Source organism: Rhineura floridana, chromosome 11 (genome assembly GCF_030035675.1).
Source record: "Rhineura floridana isolate rRhiFlo1 chromosome 11, rRhiFlo1.hap2, whole genome shotgun sequence".
In the NCBI taxonomy this organism is placed as follows: Eukaryota; Metazoa; Chordata; class Lepidosauria; order Squamata; family Rhineuridae; genus Rhineura; species Rhineura floridana.
This window is the reverse complement of record NC_084490.1, coordinates 10,884,918-10,908,528: the sequence shown is the minus strand read 5'-3', so window position 1 is coordinate 10,908,528 and position 23,611 is coordinate 10,884,918. Positions and strand designations below refer to the sequence as shown.

The window sequence follows — 23,611 nt, the reverse complement described above, 5'->3', positions numbered from 1 at the left end:
CAAGACCCGCACAATACACTGGGCACATCTCACACCCAGGAAAAGTCAGCCTTCTGCCAGTTGCAGGCTCTCACTCTGAAGGCATCTGGTGACTTTCTCCTATCATACAGGTCACTGAACAGCTCTCAACTTGCACAGGAACCACACATGCACCATAGGCCCTCCCCACCATCCAAACTCTTCTAGATTGGGGGGGAGTGGAATGGAGGTAATGCCCTCACTCTCAGGGCACCCAAATGCACTCTTCAAGGTCTGTTGAGCTTTTATGCCCCATGAAGCAATAAGGAGCTGAAGCAAGATTGAGTGCAACCTCTGTCTGGACTCTGGGGGTCCCAGTCTTTACAGCACTTCCTAGGAACCTCACTTGTCTCAAGAAACAGCAACCCCAGAGAGGAAGCAACAGAGGTAATTTTTTTGCAACTTATTTCCTGCCCTTGAAGTCTGGTAAAATAGCCACAATCTCACAACCTTATGAAGGCCAGTGAGCCCTGGACAAAGCAATCTGCCACTCTCAAGCCTAATGCACCAAGCATGTTAATTTCTCAACGGGCCTTGCTTGTGAAAAGTTGCATGATACTACCCAATAATGAGAATATCAATATCATCTGTGCCTAATTACTGTGGGTTGTATTCAACTAACATTTACTAAGAGTAGACCCATTGAAATTAATGTTGATGGCTGTCTTTGGCCTATTAATTTGAATGGGTTTACTCTGAGTAAATGTTAATTGAGCACAACCCTGCATTTATAACTCCATAGACTCATAGAACAGTAGATTTGATGGAGCCTATAAGGCCATCAAATCCTAGTTTCTAGTTTTAGTTTCATGCTACAAATTGAGTGAATATATTGCATGATCCTTGTGTCTGCAACTAAGTCTCTGCTGGCCAGGGTCTTGCATGGGCTTCTTATAATATGAGTTACTACATTACAACTGAAGATTCTGTTCAGAATTAGAAGTGTTAGAATTAGAATGTGTTGAGACCAAATTTGAGCAAGGAGCAGTTAAGAAGAGGAAATCACTGAAGGATCCAAGATTCTATGGCCCCAGTCCATCTTAATCTGGACTTAAGCAAAGCCAGTTACAATTAATTCTTCAATAGGGTGTTATTATATTGTAGTTACACTGGGTTTGTGCCTAAATTATGGTTTCATTATTCTCTCATAAGGGTGTAAAAATATACTGCAAATTATGGATTTAATCTAGGAGTTATCTCATGTTAGTATTTTTCCCCTTGTCTGCCAACCAAACAAATTATGGCTGTCACAAGATCGTGTGCTTCCCACCCCCACCATTTTTGACAGATGTAGCATTGTAATATCCTGCCGCCTTTGGTGGATGTGGAGATACTTTTATTTTAAAGATACTTCCATACATAGTGTTGTATTAAATAGATTGGAGTTAGAAAAAGAAGCACTTGAGACCCACAAGGCCAGCCCTTTTGCTGGTGAATGCACAGGGTCAAGGGTTTTGCTTTCTCCCTTCCTCTGTATCTACATAAGTCCTTGAATGCTGAACATTAGTTCACCTAAGCTCACAAGTTATCAACAGCAGTCATCTAGTGCAAACATAAGATAGAGGAGACCCCACTCGAGAATTCTTGAGTCTTGGGAGGTACCAGAAAATTTCTATTCGGGAGTCAGACTTTAGACAGCAGAACAGTCTTTATAATAGATGCTATTTACTCATATCTTGCACACTACAATTAATAAAATGCATTCAAGGTGGCCTTAGCCAATATTGCAAAAACAGAAAAACAGGAATATATATCAGCATGAAAGAAGTTGATAGATATCCATTTCACATCAAAGCATACGACTTTGAAGGTACATCTTAATTAAAACAAGTTACACAAGATGAAGGACGGTTACATTCTAAGTCCCATTACAAAGCCAAAGTTACAAAGTATATGGAAATACATGTTATGATACATCACCCATCAGATGTTATGAATGGAATAGATCGATGGTTCTCCTGCTTTCTTTTTTTTTTTTTTTTTTTTTCAATAATTTTTATTCAAATTTTCATAAAACATACAAGACGAAATCATAAAACATTCAAAGACAAAAAACAAAATCAAAAATAGTTAAACAAAAAAAAAATAAATAAAAATAAAAATAAAAATAAAAAATAAAGAGTAAAATATTGACTTCCCATTTGTCAAAGATCAGATCAGTTATAAGTCTATAATATATAACAATCCTGTCTCTTAAGTCATATTATAAAATCACTTTCCTCCAATAGTTATCTTACTTAATCATCAAATCTCATAAACATTACTTTATTCTTTCCACAAAAAGTCAAAGAGAGGTTTCAATTCTTTAAGAAATATATCTATCAATTTTTTTTTTCCAGATAAGCATATCAATTAATCCATCTCATTACTAATTATGATAATCTTATTGTCATAACCATTGTCAAAATAAACATTTCAATTAATCCATCACATCAGAATCTGTTAGGTTCAGTAATTTCAGTAGCCATTGTTCTATTATCCCTATTAGTTCCATTTTCCATCTTCCATCTTCAGTAGTCTTGTTAAGTCCAGTAATTTCAGTATCCAATCTTCCATTATCAGTATTCCATAATAATCTTGCTGTCAAAGCCATAGTCATATAGTAAGAGTCTGATGGGAATTACCTCTATCCCAAATATTTTCTTGCCATCCATTCTGAATAGGTTGCTGAAATACTGCTGTAAAATCATATCTCTGTTCTTTTTTTCAAAATACACTGGATCATCTCTTGAAAGTTTTTCCATTGTTACATGGCTGCAGTTAATTCCATAAATTTTCTCTATATTGGGCTCCATCACATCATTCCAGTCCAGAAGATTATCCATGCCATTGATAACTTTATCTCTAGAATCTTCATTAATTTCTTCAGAGATAACATTGAGTTCCAAACAATAGATTTTATTTCTAAAGTCCATAGACTCCAAATCTTTTTCCTGTTCCACGTTTGTTCCAATCTCCGGGGTCTCCTCTCTCACAGGGACCCCTGTTCCAGTCTCCAGGGTCTCCTCTCTCACAGGGACCCCTGTTCCAGTCTCCAGGGTCTCCTCTCTCACAAGGACCCCTATGTCTTTAATCTCCTGTGTCTCCAAACAATAGATTTTATTTCTAAAGTCCATAGACTCCAAATCTTTTTCCTGTTCCACGTTTGTTCCAATCTCCGGGGTCTCCTCTCTCACAGGGACCCCTTCCAGGGTCACCTCTCTCACAGGGACCCCTATATCTTTAATCTCCTGCGTCATTTTACTCAATTCAATTTTCAGCTCCTTACAACCCTGTCGCAGGTTTTGTTTCGTTATCTCAATCTCATCCATTATTTTCTGAAACATAGTTATTTCCAGATTCTCAGCCACTTTCTTAATTGCCATTTTAAAAGAAAAATATAGGAAAACCACTTCTTATTTCAGCAACAATTGGGTTAATACTCCAAACTTGGTGACATCACAGTATAAACAGAGCAGACAGCCTTATCTCTCCATAGTTAAGTAAACAAAATGCAGTTCCCAGGATCGAAACAATTAATGGCAGTCGTCAAGAAACAGATTCGTCAAAATAAAATAGACCAAAAAGAGAGTAGTCTCAGACAGTATAATATTCTTCAAAATAAAAATCTGGAATAGAAATCCCTCTTCTGTGTATATCTTTAGAATGCAAATCCAGGACAGCTTTTTGCAACAAAAACAGAGATAAGCTATTAATTAGTGCGTAGCAGAGAGAAGTTATGGCTCCCCAGTGAGATGTCAAAAACCGATCAATCTGGCAAATCTCTTTTAAACAGCAACAATTTAAGTCAAGTAAAAGAAAAATATAGAAAGAAGGGTGCTTGCCTGTTAGTGCGTTCTCTCTTAGAAGATAAGATGAACGTTCGCTTTAACAGATAGAGCTTGCTGTTGAAAATCCGTCCCACCTTCGTCGGCTAGACCTCGTCCCATAAATTAATGAGATCTGGTCGTCCCAACAAAAATAGGCTTTGAGGTTAATCTCTTCGTTTCTCCCTACCCGGGAGAAGTTTAATCAGTCAAAAAAAAAAGAAAAAACTGACTGATATATCTGAATAAGCTTCTTTTGAGGCAGGAGCCCGTCTCAAAAGCAGGCACAGGCTAAGTCACCCTTCCCGGAAGTCGGTTCTCCTGCTTTCTTCAACCCCCCACTCCAGCAGAGCTGAGGGTCATCAGTTCTATGAATCCTGGCCTTTTGTATACTTTCTTATCTAAGGGAAAGTGTGTTCCCATGGCCTCATCAATTGCTACCTGCTAGAAGCAGCACTAGGTGCCTGCTAGAAGCAGCACCAGCTGCCTCCTCCTTGCCTTCTCCTAGAGATGGCAAGCGTGACCAATGTCAACAACTAATTGGCTTAATGTTACGATATAAGGAACTTTCTCTTAAACAGCCAGAATATTGGCTGACTGCCTAGACTTTCTTATCTTTATGTATGTTCCAGTTGCTTTCATAGGAAAATTACAGCTGTAGTCAGGAGACAGAGGCAAGGGGGAAAAATTTTAGACTACTCCCTTTTTACTATTTGGCTCTTATGCATTATACATATACTGCAACAAGCAGATTTATAAGCTATTTCAGCAAATCATAAGCATATTCTAAGCAATATAAGCAAATGTAAATGATTTCAGCACATTTTATGCACATTTTAAGCCATTATCTGGGCTGACTCATTACACACTTGTTGGAAATTGAAAGTGGTGGAGCCACTTGCAATGGTGAAACCCATTTTGAATTTTTATGAAGTTTTATTTTCTTAGCCACAAGTTTTTATTTGCTGAACCTAACAATTCAGACAATAAATAGAATTATAGAGAAACTGGGGGTTGTGGGGGTGGGGCATTGTATCCTCCTATAAACAAATGGGCAATCTTCCTTGAGCTCTTGCTCTGTGGTGACTCAAACCCCAGCTCCAGAAATCACCTGCCCAAACACTTAATAATCATCCTTCTTTTGGACTATCTGAAAAATAGTGTTTGAACTTTGTTTTATTTAAAAAAGTAAACAGGGGGAAAAGAGTTATCCATGGAAGTTGAAAGTTTAGACCCAGGACTGGTTCACAAAAGGCTTTTACCAACCTCACAATGGGATTTCAAATATCTTTACACTAGCAACAGGAGCTCACTGGTGCTTGTCAATATCAAATATCTCAGGTCTTAAGACTGGCAGGGAAAGCCCTGTTGGTGGTGCCACTATTGGGGGTTGCCTAGGGTTACAGTGGCCCATGGCAGGGCCTTCTTGATAGTGGTTCCCTATTTTTGGAATGCCCTCCTTAGTGAGGTGAATCTGTATGCTTCATTATTAACATTTAGGAGGAAGTTTAAAATATTCCTGTTCACCCAAGCCTCTCCTGCTGAACTGGGCACGAAAAGCAAACAAACTCTTGTGAAATGGATTTTTGATGGAATATTTATTGAGACCTTACATGGGCACTATTGATGGTACTGGCTGACACACTGGCACCCTGAGAGGTCACACTGATGACCACCGTTCCACAGTCAAAGAATTAACTAAAATGCTTATAAGCTTGGGTAGCAAGATAGGTTCAGTTTAGCTGGGATAACACTTTGAGCCTGTATCTTAATTCTGGAAATAACATTAATTAATTAATTATTATTATTATTTATTGCATTTATATACCGCCCCATAGCCGAAGCTCTCTGGGCGGTTTACAACAATTAAAAATATTAAAAACAAATATACAAATTTAAAAAGCAATTTAAAAACACATGCTAAAATGCCTGGGAGAAGAGGAAAGTCTTGACCTGGCACTGAAAAGATAAGAGTGTTGGTGCCAGGCGCACCTTGTCAGGGAGATCATTCCATAATTTGGGGGCCACCACTGAGAAGGCCCTCTCCATTGTTGCCACACTCCCAGCTTCCTTTGGAGTAGGCACCGGGAGGAGGGCCTTGGATGTTGAGTGTAGTGCATGGGTGGGTTCATGTCGGGAGAGGCATTCCATCAGGTATTGTGGTCCCAAGCCGTGAAAGAGCTATGAAACATTGGTGAAACAGGGATAGCAAAGTTCAATAGTAATAGTAGTGGGGATGGAGGAAAAATTCATTTGGTTCACATTTTAAGTGTCTGAATGGACAACAGCACCATGAGGTTTGATATTAACACTCAGGTTGCATGATCAGTATGCTCAATAGATGCACATCTTCATTTTTTTCAGACTGCAGATCTAGTGAATCTATTACATGTTCCTGGTACCTGGTATTATGGGTTGTATCCAATGTTAGTCATACTCAGAGTAGATCCGCTGAAATGAATGAACCTAAATTAATTATTCCATTCATTTCAATGGTCCTACTCTGAGTATGACTAACCTTATGGGTTTTTTTGTTAGGACATAGAACTGTTCTCTAATCCTACTGATTACTAAATGACCACTGAAGTTTTCATTTGGATTTTTGGAAGTATTTTCCTCTTGAAAAAACTGGCTAAATACAAAACCTTTTATGCCACCTATGAATGCAGACTTTGCAAACAAAGTTCTTTGTGGTAGGTTATTCTTCTTCCAGTCTCATTTTTCTAAGGCCTTTTCAGTTGCTCTCAGTTGTTACAAGCTGAAGTCTCTCATGTTGTCCATGTGGTGAAGCTCACGGAAAGCTTCTGTTGAGATGTGATAAACATGTTTTCTTCTGCAAAGTCTCATGCAGTGTATCATTCTCAGTAGGTGTTGATTGTTCTCAATTATCAAATTAGTCATAATGGTTTGTACTTTACCTCCAAGTCCCGAGGGAGCTTCAGTACTGTACTAATCAACAGCAGAACTATGAGCAAAAGAGGGAAGTAGGATGTTAATATAACTTGTATCATCCCAAGCTGGGGATTAGAGATAGTCAGGACTCTGTTGGTCTGATCACTGAGCCTTTGTACTGTGCGGTTTGAGCTGTGCATCAACCAGCTATGTGTCTATTGAAATCAGGCTGTGCTACTCAGCATAGGACTTTGCGAAGGGCAGTGTGGGGTCAGGTGAATGGGTGCAGAGGAGGAATTGTTCCCTGCAAGTTAATGGAATTTATAGTATTAGTCCTAGTGTTTTTCCCTCAGGTAGTGTGCAAGATTCCGGAGGTCAAATGCAGCATCAGTGACCCTCTCCCTGTTCTTCACAAGCTTTACCGGCCGGGAGAGGTCATCATTGCTGGCATTATGTCACAGATATACATATTTTGCAATCCAATATTTTTTGTAAAACGTCCCTCTACTGATCTCTTTGATGAAACTTTGTAAGCCTTTTTAATTCCTCCTTTTTTAAAAAAACCGCACATTACAAGAGTCACCAACATGGCAACCATGGACATGCATGCACCCACAAGGCCTTCCCTGGTGCCCACCCCTTACTCCACTGAAATTAGTCTTAAAAGAAGCATCCTGTTGTACCCAATATTTATTGGTTGTAAATAGAACCTCTGAACAGTTTACAAAAATAGAATATGGCCTTGTTGTGACTATCAAACCTAGCCCAAAATTATTATTTCTGATTGTTCATGGATTTTGTCATACTCTCATTTTATAATGTACAATTTCTCTTCATGTATGTATTCTTTAAACAATTGGGGCAATGTTGTATTCTGGATGCATTTGTTTTTTGTTTTGTATTTTTGAAAATCAAAAGTAATTCAGAGCTCTAAAACATGGGGGAAACACTGAATGAGGTGAAGGTCAAAAACATCCTAACCCTAACAACGATCTTTCAAAACTGTTTTGGATGCATGAACACAGATAATAAAACTCCAGCTCCACAGAACAATGTTTCTTCATTCGTATCTCGACAAAAATAAGTTGTGTAATATATTTTGAAATCCTATATTGAATTGGAGTGTAGCACACCTCAAATTCTGAAGCAAATGCATTGTGACACAGCATGTAACTCTCATTTCAGGTTCATGACTCAGATCTACCAGCATATCCTAGCCTTGATATTTGCTGTAGAGGAGATAAATGAAAATCCCCAGATTTTACCCAACATCACCCTGGGCTTCCATATCTATAATAGCTATTTCAGTCCAAGATGGACCTATCAGGCCGCACTGGAACTCTTCTCTACACAGGGCAGATTCATCCCTAACTACAAATGTGATAGTGTCAACAATCCAACAGCTGTCATCGGAGGACCTACCTCTGATGTCTGTCTCCACATGGCAACCATCCTGAGCATCTACAAGATTCCACAGGTAAAACATTTGCAACAGAGCATGCATGTTTACATTTGCACTTCACTTGTCCTTTAATTTATATTTATATATTTAATAATATTTATATATTGCTTGATTGTAATAAAACCTCCAAGAGGTTTACAAAAAAGAGAGAAAGCATTAACATTCATCAATTAAAATACTGTTAAACATTTAAAAACATTCAGAATATTATTAAAATCAGCAATAGGCTAAAAAGACATGTATTTTAATCTCAAGTTCTACATGTCTCGATAGGCTTGTGTAAACAAAATAGTTTTAAGCAGGAGTAAAAAAACAGAAAGAATGAGGATGCCTGCCTAATATCAATAGGCAGGACCAATGTTTTTGAGGAAGTCACAGGAATGTGATAATGAAAATGACAGTATTTGATGAAGACATCATACTTTTCAACCAGGAAAAATAGGCAGAGAACCAAGATGAGCTTTACTGGAAATTTTGCTATTGTAGTTCCCTGAATCAAGATTCTAAATCAGGAGTAGGGAACCTTTTCCAGGTCAAGGTCCACATTCCCTCATGGAAACCCTTCTAGAGGGATGCATGCCAGTGCTGGGTCAGGCCAGAGGAAAACGCCATTTTAAATGGATTTAGTTAAGGGACAGTTGAATACTGTCAACTTGCTTTAAGGCACTTTCTTTGTAAAAAAATGGAAATGGACTGCCTTCAAGTCGATCCCGGCTTATGGTGGCCCTATAAATAGGGTTTTCATGGTAAGCGGTATCTAGAGGGGGTTTACCATTGCCTTCCTCTGAGGCTGAGAGGCAGTGACTGGCTCAAGGTCACCCAGTGAGCTTCATGACTGTGTGGGGATTCAAACCCTGGTCTCCCAGGTCATAGTCCAGCACTTTAAGCACTACACCACACTGGCTAGTTTAGTCACATTTTGCAGTTATGTGAGGGCATTTCAAAGGGTAGTGTTTGGTGACCACCCTTAGGCACCCTTTAAGGTGATCATTGGGTTCTGAGGCCTGCCTTTGGGTTGTGCAGCCTATTGGCAGGACAAAGCTCACCTTTGGGGTTAACCTGTAACACACACTCAGAGTTGTGTGGCCTTGAGCAGGGTGGAGCAGGAAGGCCTCCCTAACCATCCTGCGAGGATGAGGCCCAGAGAAGGGGATTTGGCTGGGACCACACCCTTTCCCATGGCAGGGTGCCCTTGCCTGTTTGGGTATGAGTTAGGTCCCACAATTGTCTCTGCAGATCATATATTATGCAATCAAGTACTTAATTGGCTTTATCTGCATAAACATGGCCTTTGATTTACCCACAGTTTGTCATGTCTTGCCTCTTCATTTCCCAGCGATGGGCTACAATAAAACGCAGACAGTAAGAGACAACAGAAATTTCATCCAAATCTTCACTTTCTTCGTATGTTTCTGTCCATCTGAAGAAACTAAAAAGAGGTGTTCCTGGGTGATGTTGCAACACAAACCCTTCCTACTGAATTATAATGGTTCTGTTCTGTGTTCCAGATATGACACTTGGCTGCTGAGACTGCTGGAATCCTCTGGGTTTGTTTAATATAATACTGAATGAAGGGATAACACATTTTAAAGGTTGCAGTCTTACACTTTATAAAAGCCACTGAAGGGCAATATAATGATGATATGGTGGAAGACTTGGTAGGTCAATATATGCCACTCCAAAAATGATAAACTGACCCCACCAGCATATTTGTTATGTCGACTCAGCTCTGCCATCTAATCAATAGCATATCACTATGCCAGCATATTAGGGGTACAGCAAGAATGGAGAAATTTTTCACCTCAAGGGCTGCATTCCTTCCTGGGGTACTTTTTGGGGATCATATGCCAGTGATGGGTATGGACAGAAGCAAAACCAGGCAGATAAAAACATGTAAATATTTCGTTTGTACTGTAGGTTATTTTCCACTTGCACACCTCTCAATCCTCCAGCCAGGCATTAGGCATTAGCAGACACATTCATATCAAGCAAAAGCTTTTGGGGTGTGAAACTGGGCCAGTGAGCAATGAGGCCAGGGAGAGTCTTGAGGGCCAAATAGAGAGGATTGGAGGGCCACATTAAATGGAATTACATTGCAGGAATGCTCAGCCTATCTCTGCTTTTGGAATTCCATCACTAATTCATTCACTTGAAATTATGAATTACTTCAGTTCATCAACACTCAACCAGTACATATTTTGAAACCTGGGTGAGATCTTAATAATGGTTTGTGAATACCATTTTGAAAGAATATAACTATAAACAATCCCACATTTAATTTTGAATGTGCCTTCCCCCATCCCCTCATTTTCCTTTCTTCTCTTTAGCTCTTATATGGCTCTGCTCCAGAGATGAATCAGAAACTCCAGGTTGTTTCCTACCACCAGATGTTCCCAGATGTGCAGCATCAATATAAAGGGATTCTCCAATTACTGCTGCATTTCAGGTGGACCTGGATTGGGGTGTTGTCTGTGAGTGATGATAATGGTGAGAGGTTTGTACTGAATGTAATTCCCATGTTTGCAGAGAGAGGGATTTGCTTTGATTTCATAGAAAGATTCCCAATAATGTCTCACTCTAATGACATTGCTGACACAGTGGAAAAGGGGATGGAAACACACAATGTTGTCATGAGAAGCACTGCGAATGTCGTGGTTGTTCATGGTGAAATCGACATTGTAATAATTCTGAGAATGTTTCACAAGTTTTCACAACATGAGAATATACCAATAAAGGAAAAAGGTAAAGTTTGGATTATGACATCTCAAATGGATTTCACATCAGTTCCCTTGCAACGGAGTTGGGACATAGACTTATTCCATGGTGCTATATTCTTTGCTATTCACTCAAAGGAGGTGTTAGGATTTCAGCGGTTTCTTCAGATGAGAAGCCCTATTTCAGTCAAAGAAAATGACTTTATCAAGGCATTCTGGGAAGTAGCATTTGTATGTTGTTTCCAAAATTCCATGGTAGACAGTCAAGATGGGAAAATCTGCACTGGGGAGGAGAAGCTGGAGACTCTTCCTTCATCTGTTCTTGAAATGAGCATGACTGGCCACAGCTACAGCGTCTACAATGCAGTCTATGCTGTGGCACATACTTTGCAAGCCATGCATTCATCTAGATTAAAACAAAGAGCAATGGTGGATAAAGGAACAATGAAGCTTCTGAGTCAACAGCTGTGGAAGGTAATGTCCGGAGGATTTTTATGTATTTATTTATTTATTTAAAATATTTCTACCCTATAATACAGCACTCAAGCCGACTTACAAAGATAATATCAAGCATGTACATAATAAAACTGTGAACAATAAAATCACAAAAACATTAAAATAAATTAAAATACATAAAATACAATTAAAATACATAAAATACTATATATATACATACATACATATACATATACATACATACATATACACGTATATACATATATATAGGAAGTGGTACTAAAGGGGACTACAAGAGTAAAATTTAATGTAAAAGGCATAACATCATAAAATCAGTGTCAGGCTCTACCTTCAGTCCCTGCCAAAGGCTCTCTGGAACAAGATTATTTTCAGAAGTGTCCGGAAAACCATTAGGGAGGGAGCAGACTGGACTTCTTGGGGTAGGGTGTTCCAAAGCTTGGGGGCCACAGCTGTAAAAGCTGTCTCCCGCATGCCTATCAGTCTAACATCTTTCACTCCAGGCACGCAGAGGAGACCAGTGGCAGATGATCTTAAATCCCGGGTAGGTACATATGGGCATAAGTGGTCCCTCAGGTCCATTGGTTCAAGGCCATTTAGGGCTTTAAAGATCAGAACCAGCACTTTGAATTGGGCCCAGAAACAAATTGGGAGCCAGTGGAATAGATAAAGCATGGGGTGATATGCTCCCTGCACCGTGCTCCAGATAACATTTTGGCTGCTGCATTTTGAACCAACTGTAATTTCCAAACCATTTTCAAAGGCAGCCCCACACAGAGTGTGTTACAGTAATCGAGCCTCGATGTCACCAATGCATGTGTCACTGTGGCCAAGTCAACTGCCTCCAGGAATGGACTCAGCTGGTAGACCAGTTTGAGTTGGCCAAAAACACTACAGGCTACCGCAGCCACCTGATATTCAAGCAGCAGGGCAGGATCCAGGAGGACTCCCAAACTGCGGACCTGCTCCTTCAAGGGCAGTGCAACCCCATCCACAATAGGTTGCAACCCCATATCTGGTGCAGTTTTTCCCTTGACCAGCAGTACTTCCATCTTGCCTGGATTAAGTTTCAGTTTGTTAGCCCACATCCAGCCCTTCACAGCCTCCAGGCACCAGTTTAGGATGAGCACTCCCTCCCTGCAATCAGGTGGTAGGGCGAGATAGACAGCTGAGTGTCATCAGCATATTGATGACTTTGTACTCCAAATCTCCTGATGACCTCTCCCAGTGGTTTCATATAAATGTTAAAGAGCATGGGAGACAAAATGGAACCTTGCGGTACCCCACAGGCCAACAGCCAGGGGGTCGAGCAATAGACTCCCAGCACCACTTTCTGGGTCCTGTCTGTCAGATAGGACTGGGGCCACTATAAAACAGTGCCTCCCAATCCCATCCCAGCTAGATGGCCCAGAAGGATACCATGGTCAGTCGTATCGAAGGCTGCCGAGAGGTCCAGCAGCACCAACAGGGATGCACTCCCCTGTCTGATGCATGGTATAGGTCATCAAGCAGGGTGACCAAGGCAGTCTCTGTCCCATGACCAGGCCTGAAGCCTGATTGAAAAGGGTCTAGATAATCTGATTCATCCAGGAAAACCTGGACCTGAACAGCCACTACCCTTTCAATCATCTTGCCCAGAAAGGGAAGATTAGAGACTGGGCGGAAGTTGTTAAGATCCGCAGGGTCTAATGAAGGCTTTTTAAACAAAGGTCTTATCACAGCCTCCTTCAACAATGTTGACATAGAACCTTCCCTTAGGAAGGTGTTAATTAAATATGCCAACCAGTCAGCCACTCCCCCTCTGGCAGATTTGATTAACCAGGATGGGCAAGGGTCACGGGAACAAGTAGTGGCACTCAATTCTCCCAGAATCCTGTCCACATCCTCAGGCTTTACAAGCTGAAAAGTATCCATAGAAAAATGAGCAGAGGAAGCTTTGAGGACATCTGGCAACAGTGTAGTTAAAGAGGAGTCCAAGTCAATCTGAATGCGAGCAATTTTATCTGCAAAGTGCCTCGCAAACGTGTCACAGCAAGCGACTGAGGGCTTATGTAGGGCCAGAGCCCCAAAACCCCCAGACCACCTGGAAAAGCATCAGCAGACAACACTGAGCAGACACAATGGTGGTAGAGAAGTGCACTTTCTTCGCTGTCATCACCGCCACATGATAGGCATGAAAATGAACTCTAGCCTGAGTTTGATCGGAAGCGGTCTGAGTTTTTCTCCATCATCGCTCTAGCCGTTGTCCCTGCAACAGATTAAAATGCTGATATATATATATATATATATATATATATATATATATTTAAAAACATGTTGCTTGGTGCCAAAAAGATTGGCAAGGTGTGGAGAATGTGGCTGGAGAAGAGTTTCTCTCTCTCTTTCATAATACTAGTACTTGGGGACAACCAATGAAATGGAATGTTGGAAGATTCAGGGAAGCCAAAAGAAAGTACGTCTTCATACAGCACATAGTTAAACTATGGGATTCACTCCCCCAAGGAGTAGTGATGGCCACCAACTTGGATGGCTTTAGAAAAGGATTAGAGAAATTCATAGAGGATAAAGCTATTAATGGCTACCAGCCATGATGACTATGTTCTATCTCTACTGGGAATAACAAGTGGGGAAAGTGCTGCTGGGTTCTGTTCCTGCTCGCAGGCTTCCTGCAGGGTTCTGGTTGGCCACTGTAAAAACAGGGCACTGAACTAGAGGCAATTCCACAACCAGGGCATCACTGCAGAAAATATTTTCTTTCTTTTCATTGTATACCTTACCTCTGACAAAGGAAGAAAAAGACCTCAGTTGACCAGGAAGAGGCAAGCTGGTGTACAAAAAGATGCTTGTTCAGCTATTTGGTCCCCAGCTGTTTAGGGCTTTAATTGGTTCAATAAATGAAAGGCAGCCAATGATGTGATATGCATAAGCCTGGCTGCAGCAATCACAATTTTGTCAGCTGTTTTTTGTATCATTTGAACCATCAAAGTCATCTTCAAGAGTAGTCTCACACAGAACACACTGCAGTCATCCAACCAGTAGGTTACCAGAGGATGGGCCACCATGGCCAAACTATCCTAGCCCAGAAATGGCTACTGCTGGCTAACCAGGTGATATACAAGGAATTCACTACCACCATCTTATCCTTTAGTAGAATATTCACTTATAGGCCAAAAAAAAAAAAACCTGCTTGCAGTTTAAGAACTTACGTATTGCCAACAGATTTTTCAGTCAAACTTTAAAAAGCAGGGAAATTGGGCAATTATAGTAAATTCACCAGGGGAGCAGGAGACCTGACTGCCCTACAAAGTTGTAAAAATGCAAACACATTTGGGGTTGGTCTTCCATAGTCCAATCCACTTCTTGTGAAGCTTGGAAGAATTTAGTAACGTGCCTCTCAGTTGTTTGGGAAGGAACGGATATATATTTAAATAAATATATAAATGGAATGTGGTAGGGAGTTTCACAGTGAATCCAGCCTGGATGTAAAACCTCTGACACCCCTAATTACTACTACTGTTATTACTATTACTAACAATAATGCAATGTCTAGCAATTTTAGTGCTTAATTGTGTCTAGTACATCTCCAGCTACCTTAGACAAAGGGTCTAATGGGTTTATAACCTATTTGGCAGAAGTGGGAAAGAGCCTTCACCACTGACATCCTCATGTTCTTCTTGTTCTTTTCTTTCTGTCCACAATTTAGCTCAACCCCTTTGTGAGAAGCATCTCATTTAATAATAGTGCTGGGGAAAGTATTTCCTTCAATCAAAATGGAGAGTTAGAGGGCGGATTTGATATCATAAACTGGGTGACATTCCCAAACCAGTCGTTCCTTAGAGTGAGAGTTGGAAAAATCGACCCCATGGCTCCCCAGGAAGAATCCTTCACAATTTCTGAGGATGCCGTTGTGTGGCCCAACAGGTTTAACCAGGTAAATCATTCAGACTCATCTGCACAGTGGTGCACTGACAGAAAGCTCTGGCTCTGTGGTTTTTCAATTGAGAATTGTTAATTTAAACTTTTTAGTCAAATGTTTCCAATAAGTGTGGGAAGCAGCTACAAAAAGGTTGGGAAGCAAGCAAGCAAGCAGCTCTCAGACCACTAGTGCAAATGAGAGTTTGGATGAAGCATGATTTTGAAAGTTTGTAGTCATGCATGCCCATGTTCCAATTCAATGCTAAACATAATGATGGTCCCCACACATTTCAAACACCAAAAATAATTTCCAAAACTTATAAAAACACATATTTAATTCTCATAGTGAAAAGGCACCATGCAAGCAATTAATAACACCCCTTGTGTGTGTGTGTGTGTGTGTGTGTGTATGTGTGATATGGTACTCACTAGTATGGAGTACCATCACATCTGTTTTTGCTGCACATGTCAACTCAAAAGCACTGACCAAAACAGTTATTATGGTTTACTAGTAAGAGTCCATTTCAAAGGTGTGTAGTATTCATCAAGTTTTTCCAAGAATCCTAATTTCTTGGTGGTGGGGGGGGATATTTTCGTGCCAAATTCAAATAGAAATGTTGACAGATTGCTCCAGATTGCATAGTGAGCCCAAACCCTCCCACATCCCTAGTAACAAATGCAATCTTCTTTCATTTATGGACAGGCACAGCCTCTTTCCGTGTGTAATGACAATTGCCATCTAGGGTTTAGGAGAGCCAAGAAGGAAAGGGAGCCTTTTTGCTGCTATGATTGCCTTCCTTGTCCAGAAGGGAAGATCTCAAACCGGAAGGGTAAGAAATTCCGTGAACAGAGTTTATCATGCATAATCGCATTAGGATGTAACACTTTCTCTTGTGTCAAAAAGGTTCACAATTCTACAGTGGTGGCAGATGCTGATAGAAATGAGGAAAGATGAATAGTAGAGTGTTGGACTATGACCCAGGAGACTAGAGTGCAAATCCCAACTCAGGGGGCATACAAACTGAAGATCTACCAGGATAAGTGAGTTAAGATCTGGTGGATCTCCACCTGAGCTGGCTGGTTCTCTGCTTAGCTGGGTTATGCTGGTGTAACTAGGTCATACCGGTTGAGCTGGGACTCAGCTGGCTGAGCAAAAACCAGCATAATTTATGGTGGCATAAACTCAAGGATGGGCATTCCAGGGGAGTGGCAGGGACGGGGTTGGGGAGGGAACTTACAATGGATCCTAACTCTGTTCAGCTCAGTGACATGACCTGGCAGGCTGGTGTAAGTCAAACTCTATTTTACAGGCTCGTTTTCCCTCTGCCAGACTTGGGACAGCTCAGCCGGCAGTAGCTCACTCTTGAACAGGGTTTGGATCTGGCATACTTTTCACTGGTTTAACTTAAGCTGGCATAAATTATTCTGGCTCCCATAACTCAGGATTGCTCTGTAAGCCTTGAAGCTTCCTGGGTGACCTTGGGCCAGTCACAGTCTCTCACCCTAGCCTACTTCAGTTGTTGTGAGTATAAAGTGGAGAGAGAAGAGAACCAGGTGCCCCACCTTGAGCTCCTTGGTGGAAAAGTTGGGATATAAATGTAATAAACAATATATAATAAACTAACAGGTAGTTAGTATAGCCCACCCAAACGAAATAATATTTTTATTTCTTTATTTCCATTTATGAATCGGATTCTATGAAATATCTCAAAGTCATTTAACAATAAAAATATCAAAAATCAAGCAAAAATCAATATATAAACCCAATTAAAACAATTTCATATATACAAACATCTCTACTTAAAAGGCTTGGTGAACAAGGACAATAGACAGAACTCCCATATAAAGGAAGGGAGTTCTAAAGGTTAGGTGGCACCACAGTCAATGCCTGAATCCTAAGTCCAAAATCTTCTGTCGGATGGGTGAGGAAAACTGTGCTTCCCTACAGTTCTGCAGTCTTAGAATTGGCAATTGGTACAGAATGTTCTTCTGGCAGGCAGTGAGTTAACAGTGGTCCTTGAAGCCAAAGGATACAGTAAGGCCACACCAAACAGACATTAGACTGATCCACAAATCTCCATTAATATCTAAGAAGAAAAGACATCTCCAGTGACAGTTGTTCCAGTGCTGATGGTTTGAAAGCCCTGTGTTACTCATCTGTGAGAATGGTACCTTGCAAACAATGACATAAGATGACTTCAACTGGACAGCTCTCATTCAGGTCTTTATAATATTAAGATTTGATTATTTTACTGGGCTGCATTAGGGCTGCCATATTTCAGACCTCATGTTTTCTTTTCCAGATATGGATTATTGTTTTCAATGTCCAGAAGATCAGTATCCAAGCATTGGTCAGGATTCATGCATTCCAAAATACATAACCTTCCTAACTTATGAAGAACCTTTGGGAATCACTTTGACCACTTTTGCACTTTCCTTTTGTTGCATCACAGCTTGGGTGCTTGGCATCTTCATTAAACATCAGGACACTGCCATAGTCAAAGCCAACAACCAGAACCTCACCTACACTCTTCTCATCACCCTCTTGCTCTCTTTCCTTTGTGTTTTATTGTTTATTGGCCAACCTGGAAAGCTTACTTGTCATCTTCAGCAAACTGCTTTTGGCATCATCTTCTCAGTGGCAGCTTCTTGTGTGTTGGCCAAAACTGTCATTGTAGTTCTGGCGTTCATGGCCACCAAACCTGGGAGCAGAATGAGAAAGTGGGCAGGGAAAAGACTGTCCATTTCCATAGTTCTTTCCTGCTCCCTTATTCAAGCTACTATCTGCATTGTGTGGCTGACAATCTCACCCCCATTCCCAGACTTTGACATGCACTCAATGACTGAAGAGATTGTATTGCAATGTAATGAAGGTTCAGCCTTCATGTTCTACTGTGTCTTGGGCTTCATGGGCTTTCTGGCTACTGTCAGCTTCACAGTGGCTTTCCTAGCCAGGAAGCTACCTGACAGTTTTAATGAAGCCAAATTTATCACCTTCAGCATGTTAGTCTTTTGCAGTGTTTGGATCTCCTTTGTTCCAACCTACTTGAGCATCAGAGGGAAACACATGGTGGCTGTGGAGATTTTCTCCATCTTGGCCTCTAGTATGGGGTTACTGGGCTGTATATTTTTCCCAAAATGTTACATTATTATAGTGAGGCCTGAGTTGAACAATAAGGGACAGCTAATGAAAAGAAACCATTGAAACCCCTAACATTCTGTGGCCCTCGTCTAGCTTAAATAAGGTATGAATAAACAATTGGATTTTATGCTGCAATCCTATAGTCACTTAATTGAGAGTAAGCCCCACTGAACATTATGGAGTAAAATGGGGGCTTACCCCAGCAGAGACATGCACGGGACTGTGCTATAAATCATCTGCTACTATCATGTTCCATTGACATTCAATTTGGCTGAATCAGGTTGCATTGTTTAGAGAGGTTGAGACCTAAGTTACATCTTTCTGGAGAAGACTTAAATATGCTAAAGAAGTGTCAGAGTAAGCAACCTTAAGCCTATATCTGAAAGCAAGGGACCCAGCAATACATTCTATAGATTCCAGGCCAGCATAAAGTCATAGACCTATAGCTGTAACACACCCTGGAATTCTGAAAAGAGATCTCAGGAATTTTGAAAGAACACTCTCCCCAACTGAATGTGGAATACTGTGTACAGTTCTGGTCGCCTCATCTCAAAAAGGATATTATAGAGTTGGAAAAGGTTCAGAAGAGGGCAACCAGAATGATCAAGGGGATGGAGCAACTCCCTTATGAGGAAAGGTTGCAGCATTTGGGGCTTTTTAGTTTTGAGAAAAGGCGGGCAGAGGAGACATGATAGAAGTGCATTGAGAAAGTGGATAGAGAAAAGTTTTTCTCCCTTTCTCATAATACTATAACTCATGGGCATTCAAAGAAGCTGAATGTTGGAAGATTCAGGACAGACAAAAGGAAGTACTTATTTACTCAGCGCATAGTTAAACTATGGAATTTGCTCCCACAAGATGCAGTAATGGCCACCAGCTTGGATGGTTTTAAAAGAAGATTAGACAAATTCATGGAGGACAGGGCTATCAATGGCTACTAGCCATGATGGCTGTGCTCTGCCACCCTAGTCAGAGGCAGCATGCTTCTGAAAACCAGTTGCCGGAAGCCTCAGGAGGGGAGAGTGTTCTTGCACTCGGGTCCTGCTTGCGGGCTTCCCCCAGGCACCTGGTTGGCCACTGTGAGAACAGGATGCTGGACTAGATGGGCCACTGGCCTGATCCAGCAGGCTCTTCTTATGTTCTTATGTTCTTATACTGGGAGGAAATGTGGGATATAAATTTAATAAATAATAATAATACTTATCTGGGAGTAAGTCCCATTGAATCCAGTGGAGCTTACTTCTCAGGAGACATGTATTGGATTCCATCCTTCTGAGGTTCTGGAGTTTTTAAGAACTTATGATGTGATTTTTGTTCAGGAAATTTGGTTTACTAAGAAAAATGATTTAAATGGATGCTTGGTAAATGATATATTTACCCAGTAAAGGAAAAGGTAGACCAAAGGCAGGCCTGGCAATACTGGTATCTACTTTTCTTCAACCAACCATGTCCCTTTTGCTTGTCAATGTTTATATCCCCACCTCTCCCCACTAGGAATAATTTAAAATAGGTTTGGGAAGAACAGGAGAGCGATACAGTAGATTTAGAATCTAAATTTCATAGAGCTCATATACATGAAATGGGGGATTTCAATTCAAGAATTGGCCCTATTAATAATGCACTTTTTTCATCTGGTTTATCAGGAATATCTGATATGGAGAATTTTGTTTTCCGCTATGATAGAAGCTCAACAGATCTTTAAGTAAATTATTGTGGTATATGTTTGACACAAATGGTGGGACAACTCACCCTCTCAGTTTTGAAAGGAAATCATATTTTTGATGACTGTGCTGATTATATATGGGCATGGAAGGAGTGTTGTTGATTATATGTTGATTTCTTATTCCTTATCTAGCATGGTTAAGGATTTTTTGGTAGGACTGATAGTGACTTATCCCTCAATCTCACTCTGTTATTATCTGCTTCTTTTCACTGGGATGCTAAACATCAATATAGAATTTGGTGTGCATTACCGAGACCTGGGTGGGTGAGCTGGGAGGAGTTAATCTGACTCAGCTTTGCCCACCTGAATACTCTGTGCAACACCAGCACAGGCTGCAGGGATGGGGGGAGGAGTTGATGTGGTTTACAGAACTTCCATCTCTTACACCAGGAAACCACTCTGTCTTGGAGCTGGCTGTGAGGGCCTGCACCTGGTGTCAGGCCAAGGAGACAGTAAACTAGGGTTGCTGCTGGTGTACTGTCCACCCTGCTGCTGACAGGTTCTCTGAATGAGCTGGTGGAGGCCATTTCAGCTGTGGTATTGGAGGAGCCCAGAACAATAGTCCTGGGTGATTTCAATGCCCATGCTGAGGCTGCCTCTAATGTTCCAGCATGGGAGTTCATGGCCTCCATGATGACCATGGGGCTGTCTCAAGTTGTCACTGGCCCGATGCATAGGGCAGGGCACACCCTTGACTTGGTTTTTGCTCCAGATGGAGGAAGGGGTGGTCTGGAGATAGGGGAGTGGATGTCACCCCATTGTCATGGTCAGATCACTTCCTGGTGAAGTTTAGACTTATGGCTCCGATCCTTCCCTGCAGGGGTGGTGGACAGATTAAGATGGTCCATGCCCAGAGACTAATGGAATCCACAGGATTCCTGAATGCCCTGGGGGAGTTCCCAGTAGATAGAGCAGGTGACCCTGTTGAAGCCCTTGCCACACAGTGGAACAGCAAGGTGTGTCAAGCTCTTGATACGGTTGCCCCCGAGCACCCTCTCCGGCATTGTGGGGCCCGGTTTGCACCTTTGTACACCAGTGAGTTAAAGGCAATGAAATAGGCTGGACGACAGCTAGAACTCAAGTGGCAAAAGACAAGCTGTGAGACTGATCGGGCACAAGGAAAACATGACTGTACCTACTGTGTGGCGGTGAGGGCAGTGAAGAAGGCCCACTTCTCTGCTTCCATGGCATCCTCAAGTAGCCGTAAAGTGGAGCTTTTCTGTATTGTTGACATCAACTCCAGGAAATGGAGTTTTAGACCCTTCGGAGGCCCACTGTGAATTGTTTGCAAAGCATTTTGAGGGTAAAGTTGCTTGCCTCCATAGCAGTCTTCATGCCCCATCTACATTTACTGTAGTCCCTAATGAGGTGTCTAGTGCAATGTCTGCTGCAACGTCTTGGGAATGGTTTCAGTTGATGCGGCCTGATCACGTAGACAAGGTGCTTGCGATGATGCAGCCAGCAACATTTCCTCATGACCCTTGCCCTTCTTGGTTTATTAAAGCTTGCCGAGGGATTTCACCAAGTGGATCCAGGGTGTGGTCAACACATCATTGTGGGAGGGAGTGGTTCCAGCCACCCTGAAAGATGTGGTGATCCAACCTCTCCTGAAAAAGCCCACCCTGGACCCATTGGTCTTTTCTGTCGCAAGTACTCTTTAATGAAACAGATTAGCTTGACCCATTCCAGTCTAGGTTCAGGCCTGGTTATAGGACTGAATCAGCCTTGGTCACCCTGATGGATGACCTTTATCGGGAGAAGGACAGGGGGACTGCAACCCTGTTACTCTTACTTGACCTCTCAGCAGCTTTTGATACCATTGACCATGGTATGCATCTGGGCCGACTTGGTGAGATGGGTATTGGAGGCACTGTTTTACAGTGGACTGATCCTACCTCCAAGGTCGTTTTCAGTAGTAGTAGCCCTTATTCCCATTCAAATCAATTAGACTAAGTTCAACTATCTGCACTTTTTTTCTCTCTGAAAGAGAGCTGTATCTAAGTATTTCTTCCACTTCCAGAAGAGTACTCACAACTGTTGCTATAATGCCTTGTGTGGAGAAATGCTGTGTATATGCCACTCTATTTATAATTTGTTTTTCGGAAAAGATTCCTGTGATGTCTATTGATGTCAGAGTGTGAGTGTCAAAGTCTGAGGCCTTGTGCTATCATTATGTTACAGGTCTGACTAACATTAGCTGCTTTGTGACAGGGTCTGAAAGGAAATAGATACAATCACTTTTAGTTTATATTGAAAGTGTCTGTATCAGGCAAGTTCTTTTTGATTGGTCTGAAAACAACCGACTGATTTGTCAGAGATTCTGGCCAGGGAAGAGCAGGCAATTAACTGTCAGTTGGCATTGACTGTCAGTTGGAAAAGCTGGTTGATTAAGGAGGTCTGAGGCAAAGACTAGAGAACGCTGAGGAAAAAGTGGATAGCTGAGGCCTGAATATTAAGCTATCCTTTCCTGATGTGGTTTCTCAAAACCTGTCAGCAACACTGCCTCTTGAGAGTTTATGCAATATATAGAAGACCCTAAAGTAAATATGAATTTCCCCTTCATATATAAACTACCACTTTAAGAAACAATTTTAGTTAAAATTTCATATATAGTTAATATTTCATTCTGTCTCCAATGTTGGTGTCATGACACACCTAAGCCTATTATACAATGAAAATAATTGTAATGAGCGGCAGAGAAAAATGATCTCATTGAGGAAATGTCAGTTATTGTGTGGAGTTCCATAGGCTGTGAAATACAAAAAATAAAGAAGCACTAATATCTAAACTTGTGTTCATAGAAAGTGGGACTGAGGGACATAAATTTGGGACATTAAAACCTTGTTTTTAGAGATACTCCTTATATGCTGTTCTGCTTGGAATTATATGATGAGCTGGAAGTGGAAAGTGAATATAGGTGAGTCAACTGTGATTGTGGAAGATCTTCTGACTTTTTCATGATAGGTTTGTTTTCTCTGACATGCTTTGTACTTGCTGGCCCCAAGAACCTTAACAATAAATGAAAAAAACCCTACAGGATGTGTGTTGGTGTTTCCTATATAGAAATGAACCATTTGCTTTAACAAGAGGATGAATGGATGATTCAACTCATCAAGTCCGAGTTCCTGTAAATCTTACTAAGTTATTATCAAGTTATTATCTCCTCTGTAATTACCCAATTACTTCTGCTTTGTCTGTACTTCTCAGGGGAGTTTCAGTTACTAGAGCATAATTACAAACCAGGATAGAAGAATTCTATTATTATTAATACCCAATGTACAATCCCACGGGGCAACTAGAGTTAGGCAGGGTTCAGTCAGTCAGATCACAGGTACATTATGCTGCATAATCTGCACCCATCAACCAGTTGAGTATCAGTTGAAACCTGACTATGCAACTCAGCAAATAATTTAATAAAGAATGTGGGAGCAAGTGAATTCCTGTACAACAGGAATTGTTTCGTAC

The 23,611-nt window shown here is 41.1% G+C and overlaps 1 protein-coding gene across 1 annotated transcript; it reads left to right on the top strand.

Annotated features, from left to right (window-relative positions):
- The first annotated feature begins 7,114 nt into the window (after window positions 1–7,114).
- LOC133366374 (vomeronasal type-2 receptor 26-like) lies at window positions 7,115–18,486 on the top strand. The gene is made up of 6 exons (XM_061589399.1): window positions 7,115–7,245; window positions 7,902–8,193; window positions 10,506–11,366; window positions 15,070–15,297; window positions 15,985–16,111; window positions 17,585–18,486. The coding sequence occupies exons 1-6, from the start codon at window positions 7,169–7,171 to the stop codon at window positions 18,484–18,486; spliced, it is 2,487 nt and encodes an 828-aa protein (XP_061445383.1). The 5' UTR covers window positions 7,115–7,168.
- Window positions 18,487–23,611: the final 5,125 nt, after the last annotated feature.

Bases quoted from the DNA above. Each gene is read 5' to 3' on its own strand.
- LOC133366374 (XM_061589399.1), top strand. From the start codon at position 7,169: ATGTCACAGATATACATATTTTGCAATCCAATATTTTTTGTAAAACGT. The intron at 11,367-15,069 runs GTAATGTCCGGA...TCCACAATTTAG, and splicing joins TGAGTCAACAGCTGTGGAAG to CTCAACCCCTTTGTGAGAAG. The intron at 16,112-17,584 runs GTAAGAAATTCC...TTTCTTTTCCAG, and splicing joins GAAGATCTCAAACCGGAAGG to ATATGGATTATTGTTTTCAA.